The sequence below is a fragment of the Plectropomus leopardus genome, chromosome 13 (genome assembly GCF_008729295.1).
Source record: "Plectropomus leopardus isolate mb chromosome 13, YSFRI_Pleo_2.0, whole genome shotgun sequence".
Taxonomy (NCBI): Eukaryota; Metazoa; Chordata; class Actinopteri; order Perciformes; family Serranidae; genus Plectropomus; species Plectropomus leopardus.
In genome coordinates this window covers 4329057-4349302 of record NC_056475.1, presented here as the reverse complement: position 1 = coordinate 4349302, position 20246 = coordinate 4329057, and the positions used below count along the sequence as shown (strand labels likewise).

The window sequence follows — 20246 nt, the reverse complement described above, 5'->3', positions numbered from 1 at the left end:
CTGTATCCAGGCCTGAGGAAAAGAGTATTTTGGACAGCAGGTTACGCTACATACGCTACAGGACGGAGAAGGCACCTGTCAGGCTGCTCCTGCGTATAATGGAGTCTGGTTTCCTGGTTTTTCTTCACGCAAGGCGTTATGACTAATGCAATGGCAGCGATTGACTTCATCTGTCTTTCATCAGGTTGTGATGAGCAGGCTGAACTCTGAACTCAAGAGAAATGAACAAGAAGAAAGGGAAATGAGTCATTCTTCTATAAAGATACATTTAGCTCCCAGATTTACCTTGCACTAATCATATTTTCAAACTTTAAAACTGTTTGCCAAATAACTTTCTATTTGTCATTTTTTTTCATATTAAAATTACCAATAATGTTTTGAAAAAAAAAGGTCCTTTAACCCTTTGAAACCCAAGCAAATTGGCTTGATTTCTTTCAAAAACATGGGAGGAAGGAAATGAGCAAGAAAAGAAGAAAATACCCCTAAATTAGCAAGAAATTAGTGATAAAACAAAACAAGAAAATTACCTTAAAATTAGGAAAACAAACAACAAAAAAAGAAATTAAAAAAAGTGCTTAAAACTATAATAACTCTGTAACATCATTTGAAATATGTAATCATGATGATTATAAAAAACAGTTCTCAAAAACATGAAAAGGCAATTAGCTATAAAAGAAGAGTCCCCTTAACAAAAACCACAACAAAAAAAGTAACAAAAAAAAGAAACCCCATGGGAATTTATTAGTACAATTACAAAGTACAAGAAAATTCCCTGAAAAAAGAACAGAAACAAAAAACAAAAAAGTGCTTAAAAACTGTAATCATTTTGTAAAATAATTTTAAATATGTCATTATTATAGTTATTACTGTACAGCCTGAACCCAACCTACCAGTCTGTTAAACATAACAGCAGTCCTGACAGGAGATAGAAGCTCAGATTAGGAAACAACACAACTATTGTCAAGCTGGAGCTGAGACGGATCACCAGGCAACAGACACGATACAACAGAGGCCTCAGATTATACACATCTCACCACTATAAAAACAGGACAATTACAACGACCAGCCTCCCGCACTCGAGCTTCTCAGATTACGAAAAGCCGAGCCCTCGAGGCGTCAGAGATGGCATGTTAGTTTTAGTGAGTGATGAAAAGCTGAGGTGGTCTAAGGAATTAGCCAACAGGGCTGGAGTTGCAGGTAGAAAACATCAGCAGCGCCCCTTCTCACTCATCCATCATCTCACAGCCTGTGATCCCCCTCAGGGGCAGTTCCCATGGTCTGTGCCAGCCTGAGCGTGCTCTGTGGGGTCTGGAAGAGCAGAGGCATAATCATAATACTACAGGTGAGGCTGCAGATGCAGACATGCCAACTGCCTGACATCCAGGCTGATAATTCACAGGTGGAGCAACGTCGAGAGACAAACTGACAGAAACAAGATGTTTTCTCCAACAAGACTTCAGTTACACCAAGTGTTGACAGAAAGTGTAATACTTTTACTTGTTTTGGAGAACCACTGTGACTTTAAATAATTTTAAAAAGAAAAAAACTGAGCATTTTTTGTGGTGAAGAGTATTGCTTTTCTAGTCCAAGTGATACATTAAAAGGGATAGTTCAGATTTTCACTTCAGGGGTTGTATGACGTCCTTAGTCATAGACAGTATATTACATATAGTAGATATCAGTCAGCATGCCCCCCAGTTTGGAGAAACAAGCTTGAGTCCAGCATGGAAAATAAGCAATGTGCTGCTGTGGACGGGGGTCAGCAACACAACGCATTTTCGCCACCTAAAAAAAGGCCCACCTATAATAATCAACATCAGTTTAAGTGCAGGTCGTATTGGAAATACTTTTACTGCTTTACTGCTTTCCAATGGGACAATAGAGCTGTTATATCGCACTCTTCAAACCAGACTCCATTGAGAAAAACAGTGATTTAATATCACTGAACACAGGAGCTGCTGCTGCTATGCTGCATCAAAGAGCTATTTTGTTTGTATTGTTGTGTGACTTTGGCATTTAAAAGGGTTGGATCAGATTCACCAAAGTCACACAATAACACAAAAAACCAACTGATCGAAGCAGTGGTAGACCAGCAGCTCCTGCGTTCAGTGGACTAAAATTTCTGTTTTTGTCAGTGGAGTTTGGTGGCTTTGATAAGAGCTCAGATGTAGAACTGAAAGCATCAAAAGCTTCCCTGTTCGCTGTCTGACGGAGAAGTAATGGTTATTTGTCTTTATTTATATTGATATTTTATGTCCTGCATCTTGCATTATTTGTCCTCATTTTAATTTGATCATAACTCTTTTCTAGTTTTTGTGTTCAGTAGGTCTGTTTGGCTTTTTGTTATCATATTGCTTTTTTAGTATCCAGTTTCTGCTTTTGCTTTGCTTGTAAAAGCACTTAAACTCTGTGTTTAATAATAACTAAATTAATGGTGCTACATAAATATAGTTATTATTATTGTTATACATTTTTAGGTCATAAATGTGAAAAAAATAAACAAGGTCAAACCAAAGAAAAGGTTTAAAAGGTTTTAATGGATGATGCAGCACTGATATGTAACAGGTTCAGAACACTGAAGGTTTTTTTTAATAAATGTAGTGGCTCTGATGATCTACAGCATTCGACTAATAGGGGTCACGAACAAAGTTTGTGCCCTTTAAATAAAACTCACAGGCGTACCGTGGCACAGTGCAGTGCGTTGCAGCGCGGGGCGGCGCAGTGTGTTGCAGTGCGTTGCAGTGCGGCCGGGTGCGGTGCTGTTAAAGGTCACGGGGTTCCTAATTATAATTCTGATACTGGTGCTTGTTAGGTAAAAAAAAATGTGCTTGTTAAGTAAAAAAGTAAACAAAAATTTTGAACACAGTATTTATACTTTCTATTCACAGTGTACATATTTACATTAAAGCTTTTTTAGACCATTAGGTTAACACCTACAGCGCTAAAAGGGCTTTTAAGTCCAAAAAAAAGTTCGGTATGATCCCCTCGACTCTGAGGCACCAGTGGAGAATAAAAACTGAGGGCAGTTCTGTACAGGTTTGGCAGTGTCTTTGCTCTGGTTAGCAGGGTGCCGAGGCGCACTGTGAGCTGCTGGATCGTGGACAGTCTTTGTCGTTGTGCTCCGTCAATTTCAGAATGACGACTTTCCTCGGGAGCTGCCTCGCCTCCGCAGGCGCCGGCTGTTCAGCTGCTGGTTGCACCGAGCTCTCTAAGTCCTGGCAGTTTTGTGGCAGCAGCATGGTGATGATGTTCGAGTATCCGCCCTGCACCGCCAGGTGTAATGGGCTGAGCCCCTGTTCGTCTGACAGATGCACCACATCTGGACAGTGATGGAGCAGCTCTTTCAGGACTTCACAGTGTCCGTTCTCTGCCGCCAGGTGGCAGGGGGTGCGTAAGGCGTGGTTGGATCTGTAGGGGTCCGCCCCCTCTTCTATCAACATCTTGACTGTGGCCAGGTGGCCTCGCTGGGACGCCAGGTGGAGAGGAGTGAGTCCGTTGGCGTTCTGGACGTGGATATCCGCCTGGTGCTTGATGAAGAGGCGAGAGGTGCTGGTGTGACCTGTCTCCGCCGCCACGTGAAGGGGTGTGTTTAACCCAGCAGATGTCATATGAACATCCGCCCCTAGTTCAATCAGGATCCGTGCAACTCTGTACTGCCCCCTCTGGGAAGCCAGATGCAGCGGTGTGCGGCCATCTGTCGTCTGCCCGTCCACATCAGCGCCAGCCTGCTTTATGAGCAGCTTGACGATGCCGAGGTGGCCTTGCCAGGCTGCCAAGTGGAGCGCCGTCCAGTTGTCCTTCCCCTTGACTCGAACATCAGCACCACGGCTCAGCAGCACCCGGATTACGTTCTCCTGCCCGTGCTGGCATGCGACGTGAGCTGGAGTGCGTCCCTGGCCTTCGGTCTCATTGATGTTCGCCCCTTTGTCCAGCAGCAGACGTGTGATGGCCTCGTCCCCGTTCTGGGCAGCCCAGTGCAAAGCCGTATACTGGTCCTCATCCTTGGCGTTGACGTTGGTGCTGCGCCGGCCGAGCAGAAGCTCCACCAGCGGCTTCAGGTGCCTCTCTGTGGCCAGGTGCAGAGGCGTGGAGCCACGGGCGTTTGCGAGGTTGGGATTGGCGTTGTTCAAGAGGAGGAACTTAACAGCCTCTTCATTGGCCAAGGTGATGGCGTGGTGAAGCAGACTGCCTCCTCCGTCCAGGAGAAGATCGACATCTTGAGGTTGGAGGATCTTCATGAGCTTGGCGGTGTCTTTGGTCCTGATGGCCTCACACAGCTTCCGCCTCTGGACCTCTGCAGAATCTGGTAAAGAGGACATGTATGAGTTTGCTGCTAAAATTCTTACATTTTTAGGTCTATAATAATTCCAGCTGCAGGTCTTTAATGAGCTCTCACCACAGGTGTTTTCTTTCTCAAAAGACAGCGTGATAGAGTCTTGGGAGGAGAACGCTGAATCAGCTGAGGAGATGCCAGAGAGCCTCTTGCAGGTGTTCTCTTTGCTGTGGCAGCTATCCTCCTTCACTCGATCGAAGCTCCTCGAGATCCCAGAATCCACCTGGCTCAACAGCTCTGACAGGCTGTAATCTTTTTCCGGCAACATGGCTGACTTTGGACGCACCGGCTTGTTGTCTTTGACCTGCAAAGCAAAAATCTAGATAAGCATATTTGGATAAGCCGGTCTTTGACACCGCACCATTACGTTTATACTCAGGTATGTAGCTGCCGCTGTTATACAAAGCTGCTTCCAGCACAATGGCGACTGAATGTTGACATTTTGATAATTTGCTGAATTTAGGTTTTTTTCATCCTCATTTTATGTCCTGCTGGCCAAATCTAGTCCCTGATATGGTGCCAGGTGGCCCCCAAACCATTTTTCATTTCACAAAAAAAAAAAAAAAATAGAAACAGAGTGGGAATTGTTTTTATACTTTTAGTATACATAAGGTGCAAGAGTGAATAAAACAACATCAAAATAGAGCTTGTTTATCAAAAAAAAATGCAAGTGGAGGATCCCCCGCACCCCCTAACAGAGGTCCAAGCTAATACCCTAATGTCCTAAAATCTGAGAAACATCCTACAATCCCAGAAACTTCCTAAAACCCTTGGAATATCCCAAAATCCTACAAATGTCCTAAAATCCCATACACGTTCTAAAATCCTATAAATGTCCAAAAATCCTAGAAACTTCCCAAAATCCTGAGAATGTCCATAAATCCTAGAAATGCCCTGAAATCCTAGACACGTCCTAAAATCCTAAAAACTTCCTAAAATCCAAAAAACATCCTAAAATCCTGAGAATGTCCAAAAATCCTAGAAATGTCCTAAAATCCTAGATACATCCTAAAATCCTAGAAATGTCCTAAAATTCTGAAAACTTCTAAAACACGAAAAACTGGTGCTGCTGTGACTGGCCCCTGGCTCTTGTCTTTTGCAGAAGTGGCCCCCGCACAAAGCAGGTTAACTATCCCCGGCTGTCTGTCCTTTCAGACAGACATTGTTTGGTAACAGCTGTCACCTCTCATGAGCAGGTTGTTCGTTTCCAGTCACGTACGCAACAGTAACACCACGGAAATGACAAAGCAACTTTCAGGCTAAACAATCCCATCAGTCAACATTCCTCTTTTCTGATGCAAATGTTTTTCAGGATCAAACATTGACACAACGTATGACTTAAAAACTCATAAACATGTCTGCAGCCATTTAAAGACAAGCCTCCCGGTGTCTGGGTGTGTAGTTACACATTAATGGAGAGTGCAAACAGACAGTTTAAAAGCTACAAAGAAGAATGGCAGTCAAGTAAAGCAACAACAGCAACATAAAATAATCAACATTTAGGGGGATACGCACTAACCGGGGGTTCTGGGAGTCTTTGCCAAAAAAATATTAAGCATTAAGCATCAATAAATGCATCAATTTAAGGTGGAAATGTACTTCCTGATATAACCATGCATAGCTGTTTCTTCTTCCTGAGGTTGAATGCTTCCACCACACCTATTTTTCCGCAGGCAAAGTTACATCTATGAGTTGCATTCCAGCAGTTCACTGAAGTAAAAGCCGTACGTATACCCTGAATCCTTCCAAAAATCTACTCCTATGGTGTTTAAATTGCAAATATCTCTATTTCATGATCAGTTTGTGTTTCTTTTATTAATATTACTTTTGCTTTTTTATTTTCTCTTCTTCTCTGTATATTTATATATGAATATGCACTCACACCCTATTTTGTTTTATTTTGTGCATATTTGTTTAGCGATATCTCTTTTTAAACTGAAGGTTGACATGATCCACTGTGTTCCAATATCCTCCCAAAAAGCTTACAAAAACACACATCATTGAAACACGGGGCTCATTCACCTAAAAGCAGTTCATATGTTGTCATGTTGTGCAGTGTTTTCCACAAAATCAGAATCTTTTATTTTTCTTGTTTTTGATTTTGGTCGTTTTGTTTATGTTTAAGTTTTTTTTTCTTTATTTGACAAATCCAAAATTTAAACAAAAACTTAAAAGACAAAAAAAAAATATGAGTGGCATGTGCAGCAAACTTCTTGGTTTTTTTTTTTGTTTAAACTGTCTGCATGCATCCCTTTAAAAAAAACAACAAAAAAACCCCCCAAACATTTTATACCCTTTCTCTAAATTCAGACGTTTTTGCGGATCTTTGAACACAATACAGGAGAAACTTGTTATTTGTTTCCCTCAGCAGCCATTTGAGTCGTGGGGTGGATAACTGTTCAGTTGATCTGGTCAGAGTTGATCAGATTGATGGACGAGAGGAGAAGCAGAGTGCAAAGTGAGTGAATGCAAACTTTTACTCCCAGCACAAAAAACAGTTAAGTTTCACTGCACTTGACATTCTGCTACTCCGTCTGTCACAATGCTCTAACAGTGTGATTTAGTAAATAAACGCACAGTACATACTGTATATTTTTATTTATTTAAATAATGCTAGAAAATCTATTTGTGGTGGCAGATGTTTTAATTTTGGCGGTTGGCCACAAATAAATGAACGCGTAGGAAACCTTGTCGTACCTGGTCACTGGTGAGTGCGTTAGGAGACGTGGGCTCTGGCTCTGATGTCGATAAAGTTGGCGTTTTGGGCTCCTCTTGAGGTTTAGAGCAGAGCTCCTCAGCTTCAGATGTGATCTCTGTAAAGACAACAGCTCTGGGTCATGTTTCAGTCACAGCAGGGAAATACAAAAAGCAGAAGAAAAAAAAGGAAAAAAAAGGAAAAAGTGCAGTATTTACCCTGAAAGCTTGGTCTGGCGTTCGGGTTTGTGGCCCAGCAGCGCTGCATGAGGCTCAGGAAACCTGCACAGGCTGAAGGTCGACAGCGCGGCAGTGCTGCCAGGTCTGGACGCACCCCCTTCACCACCTTCACCATGATCTGAAGAATGTTATTCTCACCTACAGAGGAAAAAACAATGAGATACTACCAGTTAATTTAATCACAGTAGAATTACAAATGTACATTTATGCACATAAACCACATAGCCTGTGTTTAGTGTTTGGCTTAAAAAACCCCCCCCCCCAAAAAAAAACAAGAATATTAAAAAGAAAAAAAAAAATGCAACCACAAACACGCACACAGAAAAAAAAAAAAAAATCAGTATATCCATTAACCAAAAAATACATCCACAAATAAACACATAAAATACATGCCAAATTTTAAATTTACATGAAAATGAGTAAAAAACAAAAAACAAGGTAAAAAGAAACAAAAACAAATAACAAACAAACAAGAAAATGACCCCAAAATGTGCTGAAAATTTACATTTTTTTATTACTGTTACATAATTTTGAATATATAATTATAATAATAGAAATAAAGCTTTCTGGAAATTTTCTACCCCCCCCAATTATTATTTTTTTTATAAATTAATTTTTAGGTCATTTTCTTGTTTCTTTTACTAATTTCTAGCAATTTGTGGAACATTTTTTGGCCAAGTTGCTTGTTGCCTTTTTCCTCATGTTTTCAAAAGAACTTAAACCAATCTGCTTGGGTCATAAAGGGTTAAACAGCTTGTAAAAGGCATCTGAACACAATACAAGAAAACTGAGGTCGATCCAGATTCCAAAGAGTTAACTATCGTATTTGTGTATATGTGTCAACTTTTTTTTAAAAAAACATTTGTTGGAAAAGCAATAAAAATATAACGAGTTGCTTTACTTTGATGAATTAATTAAAATAGTGACATTGCCTTTTAAACAGGGTAACTAGTAATCTGTCAGTTATTAAATTTCAAAAACAGCTTTTCCATTACTGCATATTTGTGGTGCAAATAAATCTGAATGGAGGCTTATTTTCTGATAAAAGACAAACACAAATGTCACCTGCTGCCGTACATAACAATATAATCTAAAGTGCTGGTAGGCACCAGTGGCTTTAAAGATAGTCTGCTATGTGCAGCTTTATCACCGTCTTCCCATGTGCTCAGATAAGAGCTGTTGTTTCCCATGGGAGCAGAAAAAGCTCTCAAGAGTTCTTGCTCCGGCCTCTTTGTATCCGACTGTGGGATCAGGTGAGTCAGTGATTCAGAACAAACAGGTAGAGGCCTTAATCACAGGTACTTCCCTCCTATTGTAGCCATAATACCCCTCGCAGGTGGAGGAGGAAGAAGGGAAGGGATGGTAACCAGGCCGTTTCTCGCTTTTTAATTATGTCTGGATCAACACAGGCGGTGCCAGTGCCAACCTGGAAACCCTCATCCACTCACCGAGCTTTAAAAAAGGAGCCAAATTCCTTGTAGTGAGCTGCTACCTGATATGCCTGGGAGAAAAACACACTGTGCTCGCCAGTCTAGCCCTGTCCAACTGCCTGCTCAGGAATTCACCGAGTAAACACATACAGTACACCACCTGTACACACACACGCACGCATGCAAACACACCTTGAAAGGCGTACACTCATGTTTAAATATGTCTTTACGGGAAATTACAATCTGACAAGTTGATTTTACTTTTAAAAAAATGATTGCCACGAAAAATGTCAGTAATACAACTATTCTTCTTAATTTATGTTTATATGTAATCTTGTAAATGTAATTATATTGACCTAATTTTGTCAAGTTTCTGCTATTTAAAAATGACAAGTTTAATTAAAGCAATCATTTTCATCAATCATCGATCAGTTCGTTCATTCATTTATCCAAACTCACCTTGGTAAGGTTTCTTCTGTGTGAGAATCCCCCAGATGACGATGGAGAAGCTGGAATAGAGCAAAATGAAATTTAAAGATGTTAGTTAGAAAATATGAAACACAAATCTACTAAGAAATAAGCATGTTTCTCTATTTTAAGCTGAACTTGTTTATCGTTTGAAGTGGAAACAGACGAGTTTTTAGCTTTAACTTGTCATTATGAAGTAATGTTTGTCAGCGTTTGATTGGTTCCCTTCAGATTGCTCGAGGAATAAATCCTAAAACGCAGCAATGGGTTCGCATTTTAAAGACTGTTTTTAAATGTGCTTTTGTTTTGAATTTCAGGAGGTTTCTATAATTTTAGGACATTTCTAGGATTTTAGTACATTGATTGGATTTTAGTACATTGATTGGATTTTAGGATGGTTTTGAAGATTTCAGGCACTGCTATGATTTTAGGACATATTTTGGATTTTAGCATGTTTTGAGGATTTCAGACTTTTCCAGGATTCTCAGATGTTTCTAGGATTTCAGGACATTACTAGGATATTTCTCAGATTTTAGGACATTTTGAGGATTTCCAGGCATTTCTATAGGATTTTAGGAGGTTTTTGGATTTCAGGACATTTCTCAGATTTTGGCTCTGTTCTAGGATTTAAGGATGTTTCTTGGATTTCAGGACCTCTGCTGGGGGGGTTGGTGGATCCTCCAATGGCACTTTTTTTGATGAGCAAGCGCTATATTTATGGTGTTTTATGCACTCTGGCACCTTATGTATACTAAAAGTATAAAAAAATTGCCCCAGTGTGAAACATTTTATCTTTATTGTGAATTAGAAAATGGTTGGGAGGCCACTTGGTACCGTATTTGAGGCCAGAATTTGCCAACGGGCCATACGTTGAGTGTAACTGCACTACGGAGTAGAGAGTTAAAAAAAGTTGTCTCCACTTTAAATCATCACCTACCACCTACGTTAAATTAAGACAATAGAAGTGTGATTATGAGTGACACCTTTTCAGAGGGTGAAATTCATCCGTCTTTATTATGTTAAACAGGATACATTTGCCACCTAATCCATCTCCTACATGTGATGAATTACACTGACAGACTGAAAAAAACTAAATTAACACAAAAAGTTTACATGCAAACTGCTGAAAAAGTCCAACCTGTACACGTCGTGCTTGGTGTCCGACACTCTGTCCTTCTCAATGATGCTCTCAGGCGGCAGGTAGGCGATGGTGCCACAGAAGCCGTCTCTACTGATGTCATCCGCCCGTGACAGGCCATTCCAGCGGGCCAGGCCAAAATCAGATATCTGAGACAGAGAGAGATCAGATAAGACCCTCAAACATCCAACAATGCAATTTTTTCCCATCAAGCAGTGTGACACTGATGACTAACTTTGCCCGCTGATGCTGACAGGCGGCTAAGCTCCTATTATGAGCACTGAGTGGTATGATGAGGGCAGCGCAGCCATGTCCCAGCCTGCAGGAGAGGAGAGGCCCTTCACATTTGTGTTAAGAAGTGAACACGCCTACGCTCTTTCATGCACAGAGGGAGCTTTAATAGGAGCTGAATTAATCCTGTCTGGACAGGCCCGGGTGAGGTGTTTACATCCACGTATTAAACTCCAGAAAAGACGGTTCCCACCCATCACCCTGAGTGCAGTTGAGCTGTTAAAAAGTTGGACAGAGGCTGGGAGACACCTGTCCGCCCAGAGCGTGTGCAGGGCTGTCACGTTAAAGTGGATGAAAGTTAATAGCAAACCAGCTCACGGCTTAAAACCCTTCAAAACTGTGACTTTTAGCTTTGAAGCAGGAACAGCTGTGATTTAACCTCATGTCAGGTGTGTCTCACAGCTACAGAAACAAATCATTGCACGTCACAGCACACCCAGTAATACATGATTTCAATCAGATTATTGATGAAGATTTCTAATGATTACGATATATTTTACATATTTTTAGAACCATAAAAACTCTCAGATTGCAGCTGGTGAAGTCTGGTGAGGCTTTTTGACATTTTTATGACATTTTTATTACACTGACATGACAATGAAATGATCTATACCAGTGATACCAAACTAATGGCCCGTGGGCTAACTTTGGCCCCTGATAGGGTGCTGGGTGGCCCCCAAACCATTTTCTAATTCACAATAAAAATAAAGTGATTCATAGCAGGAATTGTTTTTTTAGTTTATGCATAAAACAGCATCAAAATAGAGCTTGTTTATAAAAAGAAGTGACAGTGAAGGATTCCCCACACCCCCGACCTAGTTAAGCCGCTGATGTCCTAAAATCCTGTAAATGTGCTGTAAACATTGTAAAATCTGAGAAAATCTTCAAAGTGTCCTGAAATCCTAGAAATGTCCTAAAAGCGTAGAAACGTCTTCAAATGCTAGAAACGTCCAAAATGTCCTAAAGTCCAAGAGACATGCATGGGGCTGCTGCGACTGGCCCCTGGCCTCTTGTCATTTTGCAAAAATGGCCCCTGAGCAAAGCAAGTTGAGTATCCCTGATCTAAATCACATATTTAATCACAGATATGTGCACAACACTGGCTGATTAAGATTATCATCAAGACTGTGAATGTTTTCATTTAATTCAGGCTGTTAAAGTTGCCCTTAAAGGGACAGTTCACTCCAAAATCAAAAGTACATAGTTTTAGTGCTACCTGTCGAGCTATTTTTCATTTTAGATTGTTTGGTTTGAGTTGCAGAGTGTTGCAGATATCGCCTGCAGAGAGACCTGCTTCTCTCCACTATAACGGACCTAGGTGACACTCAGCGTGTGGTGCTCAAAGTGCTAAAAATGAATTTGAAAAGCTCAACAGCAATGCCTCTTTCCAGAAATCATGAGCTGATTACTCAAGATAATCCACAGATCTTGTTGTGAGCAGTTTCATTCACAGAAACTACACCCATGAAACGCATCACCATGCAGAACAAAGAGCACATCTGTTAGCTCACCTCGCACCGCTGAGCTTGTTAAGGTTACAGCTCAACCAAGGAGGACGCCATTAATGTTTACATATTGTGCTCTTGCACAAGCCTCTTGTCCATGGGTAGATGCACACGTCCCTCTCGGGTGATTTAGGGTTGAGTACCAAACTCGGTACTTTTAAGGGCACCGACCAAATTACATCTATCCTACTGAGCACCAATTCACATTAAATCAATCAGTGCTGTATTTCAGTAGCGAGGGCGGCAGCTGGGAAGCCGCTCACCGAGCTCCACAGCCGACTTTGGTAAACTCACGGTGGAGGAAACAGCTTCACTGAGTCACCAGCTTCAGGACGGAGGCCTCTCAGCGAGCGGACACGACTACTATGAGCTACTATCTGGTCTGTTAGAGAAAGACTAGTATCCCTGCTGTTTGTGACTGCAATTTCAAAAGTACACACTTATCCATCCCTTTGTCAGGTGTGCCTAAACAGAAAGCGAGAGAGACGAGCAGGTAGAGGTATCAGATCAAATGTGAACCCAACCCTAGCAGTGATTCGGTTGGTGTAGAAAGAAAATAGTTCCTTCATGAAACTGCTCACAACAAGATCTGCGGATTATCTTGAGTAGAGTAAGAGACATTGTCGATAAAAGAGTTTTTCAAATTTATAATTATTATTATGATTATTATTTTTATGTTGCTTTGAGCACCACAAGCCGAGCGCCATCTCGTTCCTAATATTGGAGAGAAGGCAGACGTCTCTACAGCTGGTTTATCCAACACAAAACAATCTAGATTCAAAAACGGCACAAGAGAAACAGTATATATTTTTGGTTTTGGGGTGAACTGTCCCTTTAAGAGGCCCTCACTTTGTAATGAACAGTCTCACCTTGACGTGATAGTGAGCGTCCAGCAGGATGTTGGCCGGCTTCAGGTCCAGGTGGAGCAGCGGCGGGTGCATGCAGTGCAGGAAGTTCATCCCCACCGCCGTCTCGTGGATGATGCGGAAGCGGAGCTCCCAGGGCAGCGGCTCGGTGGCCAGCAGCGTCTCCAGGGAGCCGGTCTCCATGTACTCCATGACGAGGCCCTGGGGGTCCTCGCAGATCCCGTAGACGGGCAGGATGTACCGGAACTTGGCCGCCTCCATCTTCTTCGCCTCCTCCAGCAGCTCTAAACGCTCCCTGTGATTTAGAAAAAAATACACATTATGTTTCAGTTACTTTTTATTAACATCAGAAAGTCTCTGTCAAAGTGACTAAGCTGCTTTAAAAAAAGTATTTAGTATAGCTTGTTTTTAACCCTTTAAAACCTGGAGTGACATCACTAAACAAAATCCTTGCGGTCTGTATTCAAACATTTTTTTAAATTTGAAGAAGAAAATTATGATTTAAGAGGATTATTCATTTTTGAAACATGCAAAGTGAGAAAGAATGTAAAATATAGATGTGCTTCAGTTTTTGGAGTCAAATTATGGCAGTGCTGAGGTGAAATTGTGTTTCTCTGTGTAAAGTTTTAAAATAGCCTTAAAATGTAAAGTAATTACAAATTATAAAAAAAAAAAAACATTATAGTGTTAAATAATTCAGGATTGATTATAGTGTGAAATAATAAGACGAATACAGTTTAGAAAAAAATGTCCCTCAAATTAAAAGAAATCCGTAAAAGGAAAAAAAGAGGGAGAGATAATTATTAGAATTAAAAATATACACTTCTAATTATCATTAAGATACATTTAAAATTGTTTTACAGAGAGAATATATTTGTTAAAAAATCTTAATTATTACCATTTGTTTATTCTTTATCTTTTTTTCTTTCACTCTTTTTTTTATAAGTAACTTGTAACTTTCTGTAAAATTTCTTGCTCATTTTGGGGTCATTTCTTGTTAAGTTGCTCATTGCCAAATTTCTCAGGTTTAAAAGGGTTAAGTTCATGGTAATGGGGTAAAGGAAATGGAAAAGTTTGGAAAATTCACTGGTAGAAATATGCAGTAACCCTGAAGATATTTTTGTTACTTTCTTGATTCAGGAACGCTCAATCAGTGAACATTTAAGTGTGCTTGGTCCAAAAAAATCCTCCAAAATTCAGTAACCTTTTTTGAACCTGTAAGTGTAATGTGCACAATAAGGGTACAACTTTTAGTCAATTAATCAATTAGTAGAATGATAAAAAAAAAAATTATATATATATATCTATATATATATATATAGATATAATACATATAAAGCCAGCTATTTCGATGTTTAAACACAAAGATTTTCAGTTTACTTCAGGCTCCCTCCTGTTGAACATTTTAGTAACCTGATACATTTTGCACATATTAGAAGTTGTAGAAGAAAAGAAGAGTCTCCTCTTTCCCCGTCGCTCGTCTAATTCTGCCTGTGAAGCAAATTCCTGCAAATGTATCTTTCTCTCATCTGGCCTCATTAAGTGTTTGCATTCTTAAAGCAACCTTTGCTGCAGATGATATGAGCGCTAAGGTCATGAATGACCCGCACAGTTTGTGTTTGAGGTATGTCAGATAAAGAGAGCTGTGCAAAGGTTGAGCAACAGAGAACAAGAGCTCTGTTTAAGCCGACACGGCTCTCTGATGCATTCCAGGCTGCAGGGCTGGAACGTCCTCAAGGCCTTAAAAAAGCCTCCGGACAGTTAAGAGCACCAATCTGCACGCTGGGTCTGCACGGTGGTAAATGAATTATAGGCGTTTGCAGAGGTCACATACTCGAAGGTTCATGCTGGTAAACATTTTGCATAGTTTGGAGCTCAGTAATAAAATGCGTAATGTGCTGGAATTCAGGTTTAGACGGAAGTTCTGCCAAATATTACAGCTTAAAGGGCAAAGCATGACCTCAGAATCAATGTTTTATGAGAAGGTAGATGTGACAAATACCTGTGAGCCACTGGATGTGGAAGGACTGGTTAACCCTTAAAAACCTGGGCAACTTGGCTTGATTTCTTTCAAAAACACGGGAGGAAGGCAATGAGCAACAACAGAAAAAATGACCCCAAAATTTGCAAGAAATCAGTGAAAACTTCTAAAAATTACCTGAAAAAAACAAAGAAAGTAAAAACAACAACAAAGAAATTACCTGGAGAACATCCTTAAAAATGATAATATTTTGTAACATAATATCTGTAATTATGATAATATATATAGTTTGTTTCTTGCAGTTTGTGGAACATTTCTCACAAAGTTACTTTTTGCCTTTTCCCCATGTTTTTGGAGAAATCGCACCAGTTTGCTCAGGGTTTACAATACAATCGTGGAAGCGGTTTATAAAATAATTTAAACCTTTTAAAAGCTGAGCAGACTGATTTGATTTCTTTAAAAAAAAAATGTATGGAAAGATGAGCCAAGAATTTACAAGAAACTAGTAAAAAGTACAAAAAATTTCTCAAAAAAATTAGAAGTAAACAACAAAAACAAAAAAGAAAGTAAAAAACAAACGTATAAGGAAATGACCTGGAAAAAATATGTTAAAAAATTATAATAATTTTGCAAAAATAATTTCAAAATATAGAATTATGATAATTATAAATACAGTTTACAGAACTCCCCGCCCCCAGAGATTTTTCCCTATCTTTTATTAAAATAATTTTCCAAATCCACTAATTTCTTATGATTTGTGAAACATGTCTTATTGCCTTTTCCCCATGTTTATACAAAGAATTTGCAAAGTTTTAATACTTCTAAAACGCATCTGAAAGCAGCACAGGAAAAGTGATGTTGCTCCAGGTTTCAAAGGGTCATTTAAAGACAATGTTTGCATTTTTTGAATGTAATTGCCCTTTATAGTCAAGTGAAGGGGCCCCCAAATCTGCCAGGCGGGAGTAACCAAACATGACATGGGAGAATGGGCGAGCACCTGTTTACTAAATCCTTCATCTAATCCAAAGTGCTCCTCGGCAGCTCCTCAGGACCAAACAATGTCCCTGCTTCAGCAGAGCGGTAAGACCGGTTTTACAGCTTCTCTTATTGTGTGTGCCACGCAGCGGCGGCCCCGCAACAGCCACACAAAGGCGGCTTTGATGGATGTTATGTGAGGGTCAGCGAAGGCTGCAGTCGAAGGGCTGTTTGTGTTTTCTGGAGATGTTTGCAGATGATAACATCTTTGGTTCAGGTTCAGTGGATGCTTTAAGTTGCACCACAGGTTTGAGGGGATTACAACACGGGAGGTTCTTATGAGGTAATATTCAAAATGTGTGTGTCTGTGCAGCGTGTGCACACAGCCCAGAAGAGTGGAAACTTCCATCGCTGAAGGAGTCGAACCTTCACCGAAAGCTGAGTTTTCAAAAAATATACAAAACAGGGTTCAAACATATTTTTACCGATAAATTTCAATGACTTTGAGGTTCGGTTTGTTTCTTTTTTATTACTGTATGACAGCTTTTTTAAATACAGATTATTTTGAAAAATAATGAATTCAGAACAGGATTAGAATTGAATATTTGAATATCATTTGGTGTAAAAAGGGGGAGGCATATCAAATGATTTCTTATGTTTTTTATTTTGGCTTTAGGGGAGAAGCATCCAGCTTTAAATGGCTGTATTTTGTATTTATTTCACTGCCAATTTTTAAGGAAAAAATAGCCTTCACCTGGATTTGGAAGGCATATTTTGGGTAGTTTTTAAAAAGTAAATTTTGTCGATTTTTTTTCTTCCAAAAAAAAATTGTGCTGATTTTTAAAGAAAAACTATCTCAAAGCATCTTTTCTTAAAAAAAAAAAAAAAAAAAAATCTTATCATTGGATTTTCAAATTTCCGACAGTGATGTAGTGGTGTTACTATACAGGTGCATTTAGTTTTCCAAAACTTTTCCAGGCCTGCAAATTGCTCTTTGCAAATTCTATGACTTTTCTAGGGTTTTTCGTGACCGCACAAACGCTGACACACACCCATTTTTGACACAAGTGTTGTTAAACTCTAGCAGCACCTGGAGGGGAAAAAGACCACCCTGCTCAAGTACTGTACTTGAGTGTGAATCTGAGGTACTTGTACTTTACTGAAGTATTTTCTTTTCATGCTACTTTATACTTTTACTCCACAATATTTCAGAGGGAAATATTGTACTTTTTACTTCGCTGCATTTATCTGACAGTTTTATTTACTTCACATATTAAGAATATTACATGAAAAACATAAGAGCTAGTAAAATATGATGCTTTGTGATTAATTAAATTACCAAATAGATTGTACAAGTACAGCTCCAACAACTAGTTGATTAATCAGCTGATTGACAGAAAAATCTTTTTATTGTAAATAATTTTCAGTTTTGGCGGCGTTATTTTCAATTATGTTTATTTTGAGGTTTTTCTTGTATATTTTTCCCCTTCTTTTTTGGGTGATTTTTGGGGTGTTTTTTTTAACAAAAAATTAATTTCGGAGGTGCTTTTTCTTTTTTTTCATAATTTTGAAAAAAAAAAATCCATCTTTTTTTTCCATCTTTTTTTAAAAAATAATTTTGACTTTGGAGGTTTTTTTTTCTTTTCCTATAATTTTGAGGTTTGGGTGTTTTTTCTATTTTTTAAATAATTTGTTTGTGTGTGTGTGTTTGTCTATTTAAAAAAAATCTACTTTTAAGTTTTTTGGTTGTGTTCGTTTATTTTTTGGAAGGTTTTTCTGCATTATGTACTTTTACTTTTTTACCACTTTTACTTTGACACTTTAAGCACATTTTCCTGAATATACTTACTTTTACTTAAGTACCACCCTCAATGCATGGCTTGTACTTGAACCAGCACATTTTCAGTGGGGTGCTATCAGTACTTTAGGATCTGAATACTAAAAATCCAAAAGTGGCGTGCAGTTTGCTGCTCTCTGGCTGCACGGCCGTGTGCCCAGACTAGCAGCAGGTGAGTCATACATTTCAACCTTTCAAGGACTTTGAGGCACTGAATGACTTTTCACCGGCACAGTCATAACCTGAGCTTCTGTCTGTCTACGGTTTGGCAATAAACTGATCGAGCCATAAAGCTGACACCACACAGATTTGTAGATTTCACAAATACAGACTATCTGAGCTAAATCAACAGGAGCTTAAATGTTTCACTTTACATCATTTTACATAAAGACAATCCAGCTGTGACTCACTTTTCATCCATATGAAGGCAGGGAGGACACTTGATAGCCAGCCATGTTTTCCACTGTACATGCCGGACTTTGTATACTTGTCCAAATCCACCTGAGCCTATTTTCTCCCAGCAGCCAAACTCAGAGGAATCAAAGGTCCTTAACAGCCCCATATTCCCATGTGGAGAGTCCGGGACGTCCATATCCGTGTTGAGAAACCCACCAGCAGGGCAAACTCCTTTTTTTTTGTTCGTCTCCAAGGCACAATCTGATCAGCTGAACAGACACACTGAACTGCCAGCCTGCGAGCTCTTCCTTGTTTTTCTCCTTGTCTGGCTCAGAGTGGCCCCTCCCTCTCTTCAGGTGAAGGCAGAGGGGTTGGGCCTGCTGCTGCTCTGACGCCACTTCCTGTTTCTGAAACACAAATGGAAAGCTACACGAACAGGCCTCGAGGCTCCACGCCGCCGAGTTGTTTTGCCCCACAGTCCCAAGATTTCTCAGATTTCTGCAGTGAAAAGCAGAGAATAATCAGTGCAGGGAGCCGCGGTGCATGAACTCAGGAATGTGTCGTCTCATAAACACATCTTTTGTCCCACTGCGTCCAACTAAAGTCCCCCGAGCTCAGACGAGGACAAAAGGTGCGTTATGTGATAGTGACCAGATGCTTTGGGAATGTGTGGACTCATCTTCTCAGCAGAGATCATCACGTTCTTTCACCGCTGGGGATTGCTATCACATGGTTTCCAGTTAACCCTTTGAAATCTGCAAGCTGGCTTGATTACTTTTTTTAAAATGGGAAGAAGGAAATGGGCAAAAAATGATCCAAAAATTTATAAAAATCTGTTAAAAAAAAAAGTACAATTACCTGAAAATTAGTTTTACAAAAATGAAAATAGGAATGACCTGGAAAAAAAAACCTTTGAAACCAAGCAAATTTGCTTGATTTTTTTTCAAAACTATGGGAGGAAGGCAATGAGTAAGGAAACAAGTTACCCAAAATTAGCAAGAGAAAAAACCCCGCAAAAAACAAGAAAATTACCCGAACATGAGGAAAACAAACAATAAAAAAAAACAGAACAAAAAAAAGAAATAAAGTAAAAAAAATAAAATAAAAAAATAATTTTGTAACATAATTTTAAATATGTAACCATGATGTTTTAAATGTAGTTTAGGTGAGAAACATACAGTTTGAAGTTAGTATTTTATACTTGTTTTAAATAAAAGCTCACACCCCTGCCACTCCCTCCTCTGATAAATAAAGTCCAGCTTCACAACACAGACGCAGACGCTAAGTAATGTACTGCTGTGGACAGGACCAGCAGAAAAACAAACTTCAGCCAAAAAATCGATTCCAGTGTAAGTGTTCACTACATTTGAATATTTGTTCTCTTTTGCTTAGATAACAGCTGATGGAGGCAGCGGCAGACCAGCAACTCAGTGGAGTTTTTTCAGATCTCCGTCAGTAAGGGCTGTCAAGGTAAAGTGGTTAAAATATTGTAAATGTAGCTTTGGCCACACTTTAACTGATTTTTTAGGTTGCTTGAATCTAATAAACGAAGGCAGAGTTTTCTCAGTGCTGTTTGATTATATAAACGTGACGCGGCAGTTTTCGACCCTGAAGTTACTTTAAATAAAGTTATGATTGTGATTTGATCAATATCAGACTGAATAATAAAATATGTCTATAGAAACTAGCTGAAAGGAGGCATATTTCCACCTGCTGTGGTGGAGTCAGACAAACTTCGGTCAATAAATCGATTCTCAGGTGTTTGTATACTGAGACAAGGACAGGAGTCCAGTTATGAATGATTTATTTACTGTCTCCCGCCGGAGGACGCAGCTTCATGTCTGTCCTCGTCTCTCTGAGCCCGAGAACTAAAACTACATGAAACTGCATCTTTTGACCCTTTGAAACCTGGATCGACGTCAGTTTTCCTGTGCTGCTTTCAGACGTTTTTCACAAGTATTTAGTTTAATCAAATAAACACAAAGTGACTCACTGACTGAGGCGGCGGGACATCAGCAGCTCCTGTGTCCAGTGAGGTGAAATTACTGCTTTTCTTTGTGGAGTTTGGCTTTGAGGATGTGAGACTGAAGCA

General features: G+C 39.6%; 1 protein-coding gene across 1 annotated transcript; it reads right to left on the bottom strand.

Annotated features, from left to right (window-relative positions):
* Positions 1–2517: 2517 nt before the first annotated feature.
* Positions 2518–18477, bottom strand: ripk4 (receptor-interacting serine-threonine kinase 4). The gene is made up of 8 exons (XM_042499663.1): positions 18169–18477; positions 12969–13260; positions 10304–10452; positions 9157–9206; positions 7247–7405; positions 7031–7146; positions 4397–4637; positions 2518–4303 (listed from the first exon to the last, which is right to left on the bottom strand). The coding sequence occupies exons 1-8, from the start codon at positions 18348–18350 to the stop codon at positions 3060–3062; spliced, it is 2433 nt and encodes an 810-aa protein (XP_042355597.1). The 5' UTR covers positions 18351–18477; the 3' UTR covers positions 2518–3059.
* Between the last annotated feature and the right edge of the window lie 1769 nt (positions 18478–20246).

Bases quoted from the DNA above. Each gene is read 5' to 3' on its own strand.
- ripk4 (XM_042499663.1), bottom strand. From the start codon at position 18,350: ATGGACGTCCCGGACTCTCCACATGGGAATATGGGGCTGTTAAGGACC. The intron at 13,261-18,168 runs GTGAGTCACAGC...TCTAAATCACAG, and splicing joins TGCCTTCATATGGATGAAAA to GGAGCGTTTAGAGCTGCTGG. The intron at 7,147-7,246 runs GTAAATACTGCA...TTGTCTTTACAG, and splicing joins CGCCAGACCAAGCTTTCAGG to AGATCACATCTGAAGCTGAG.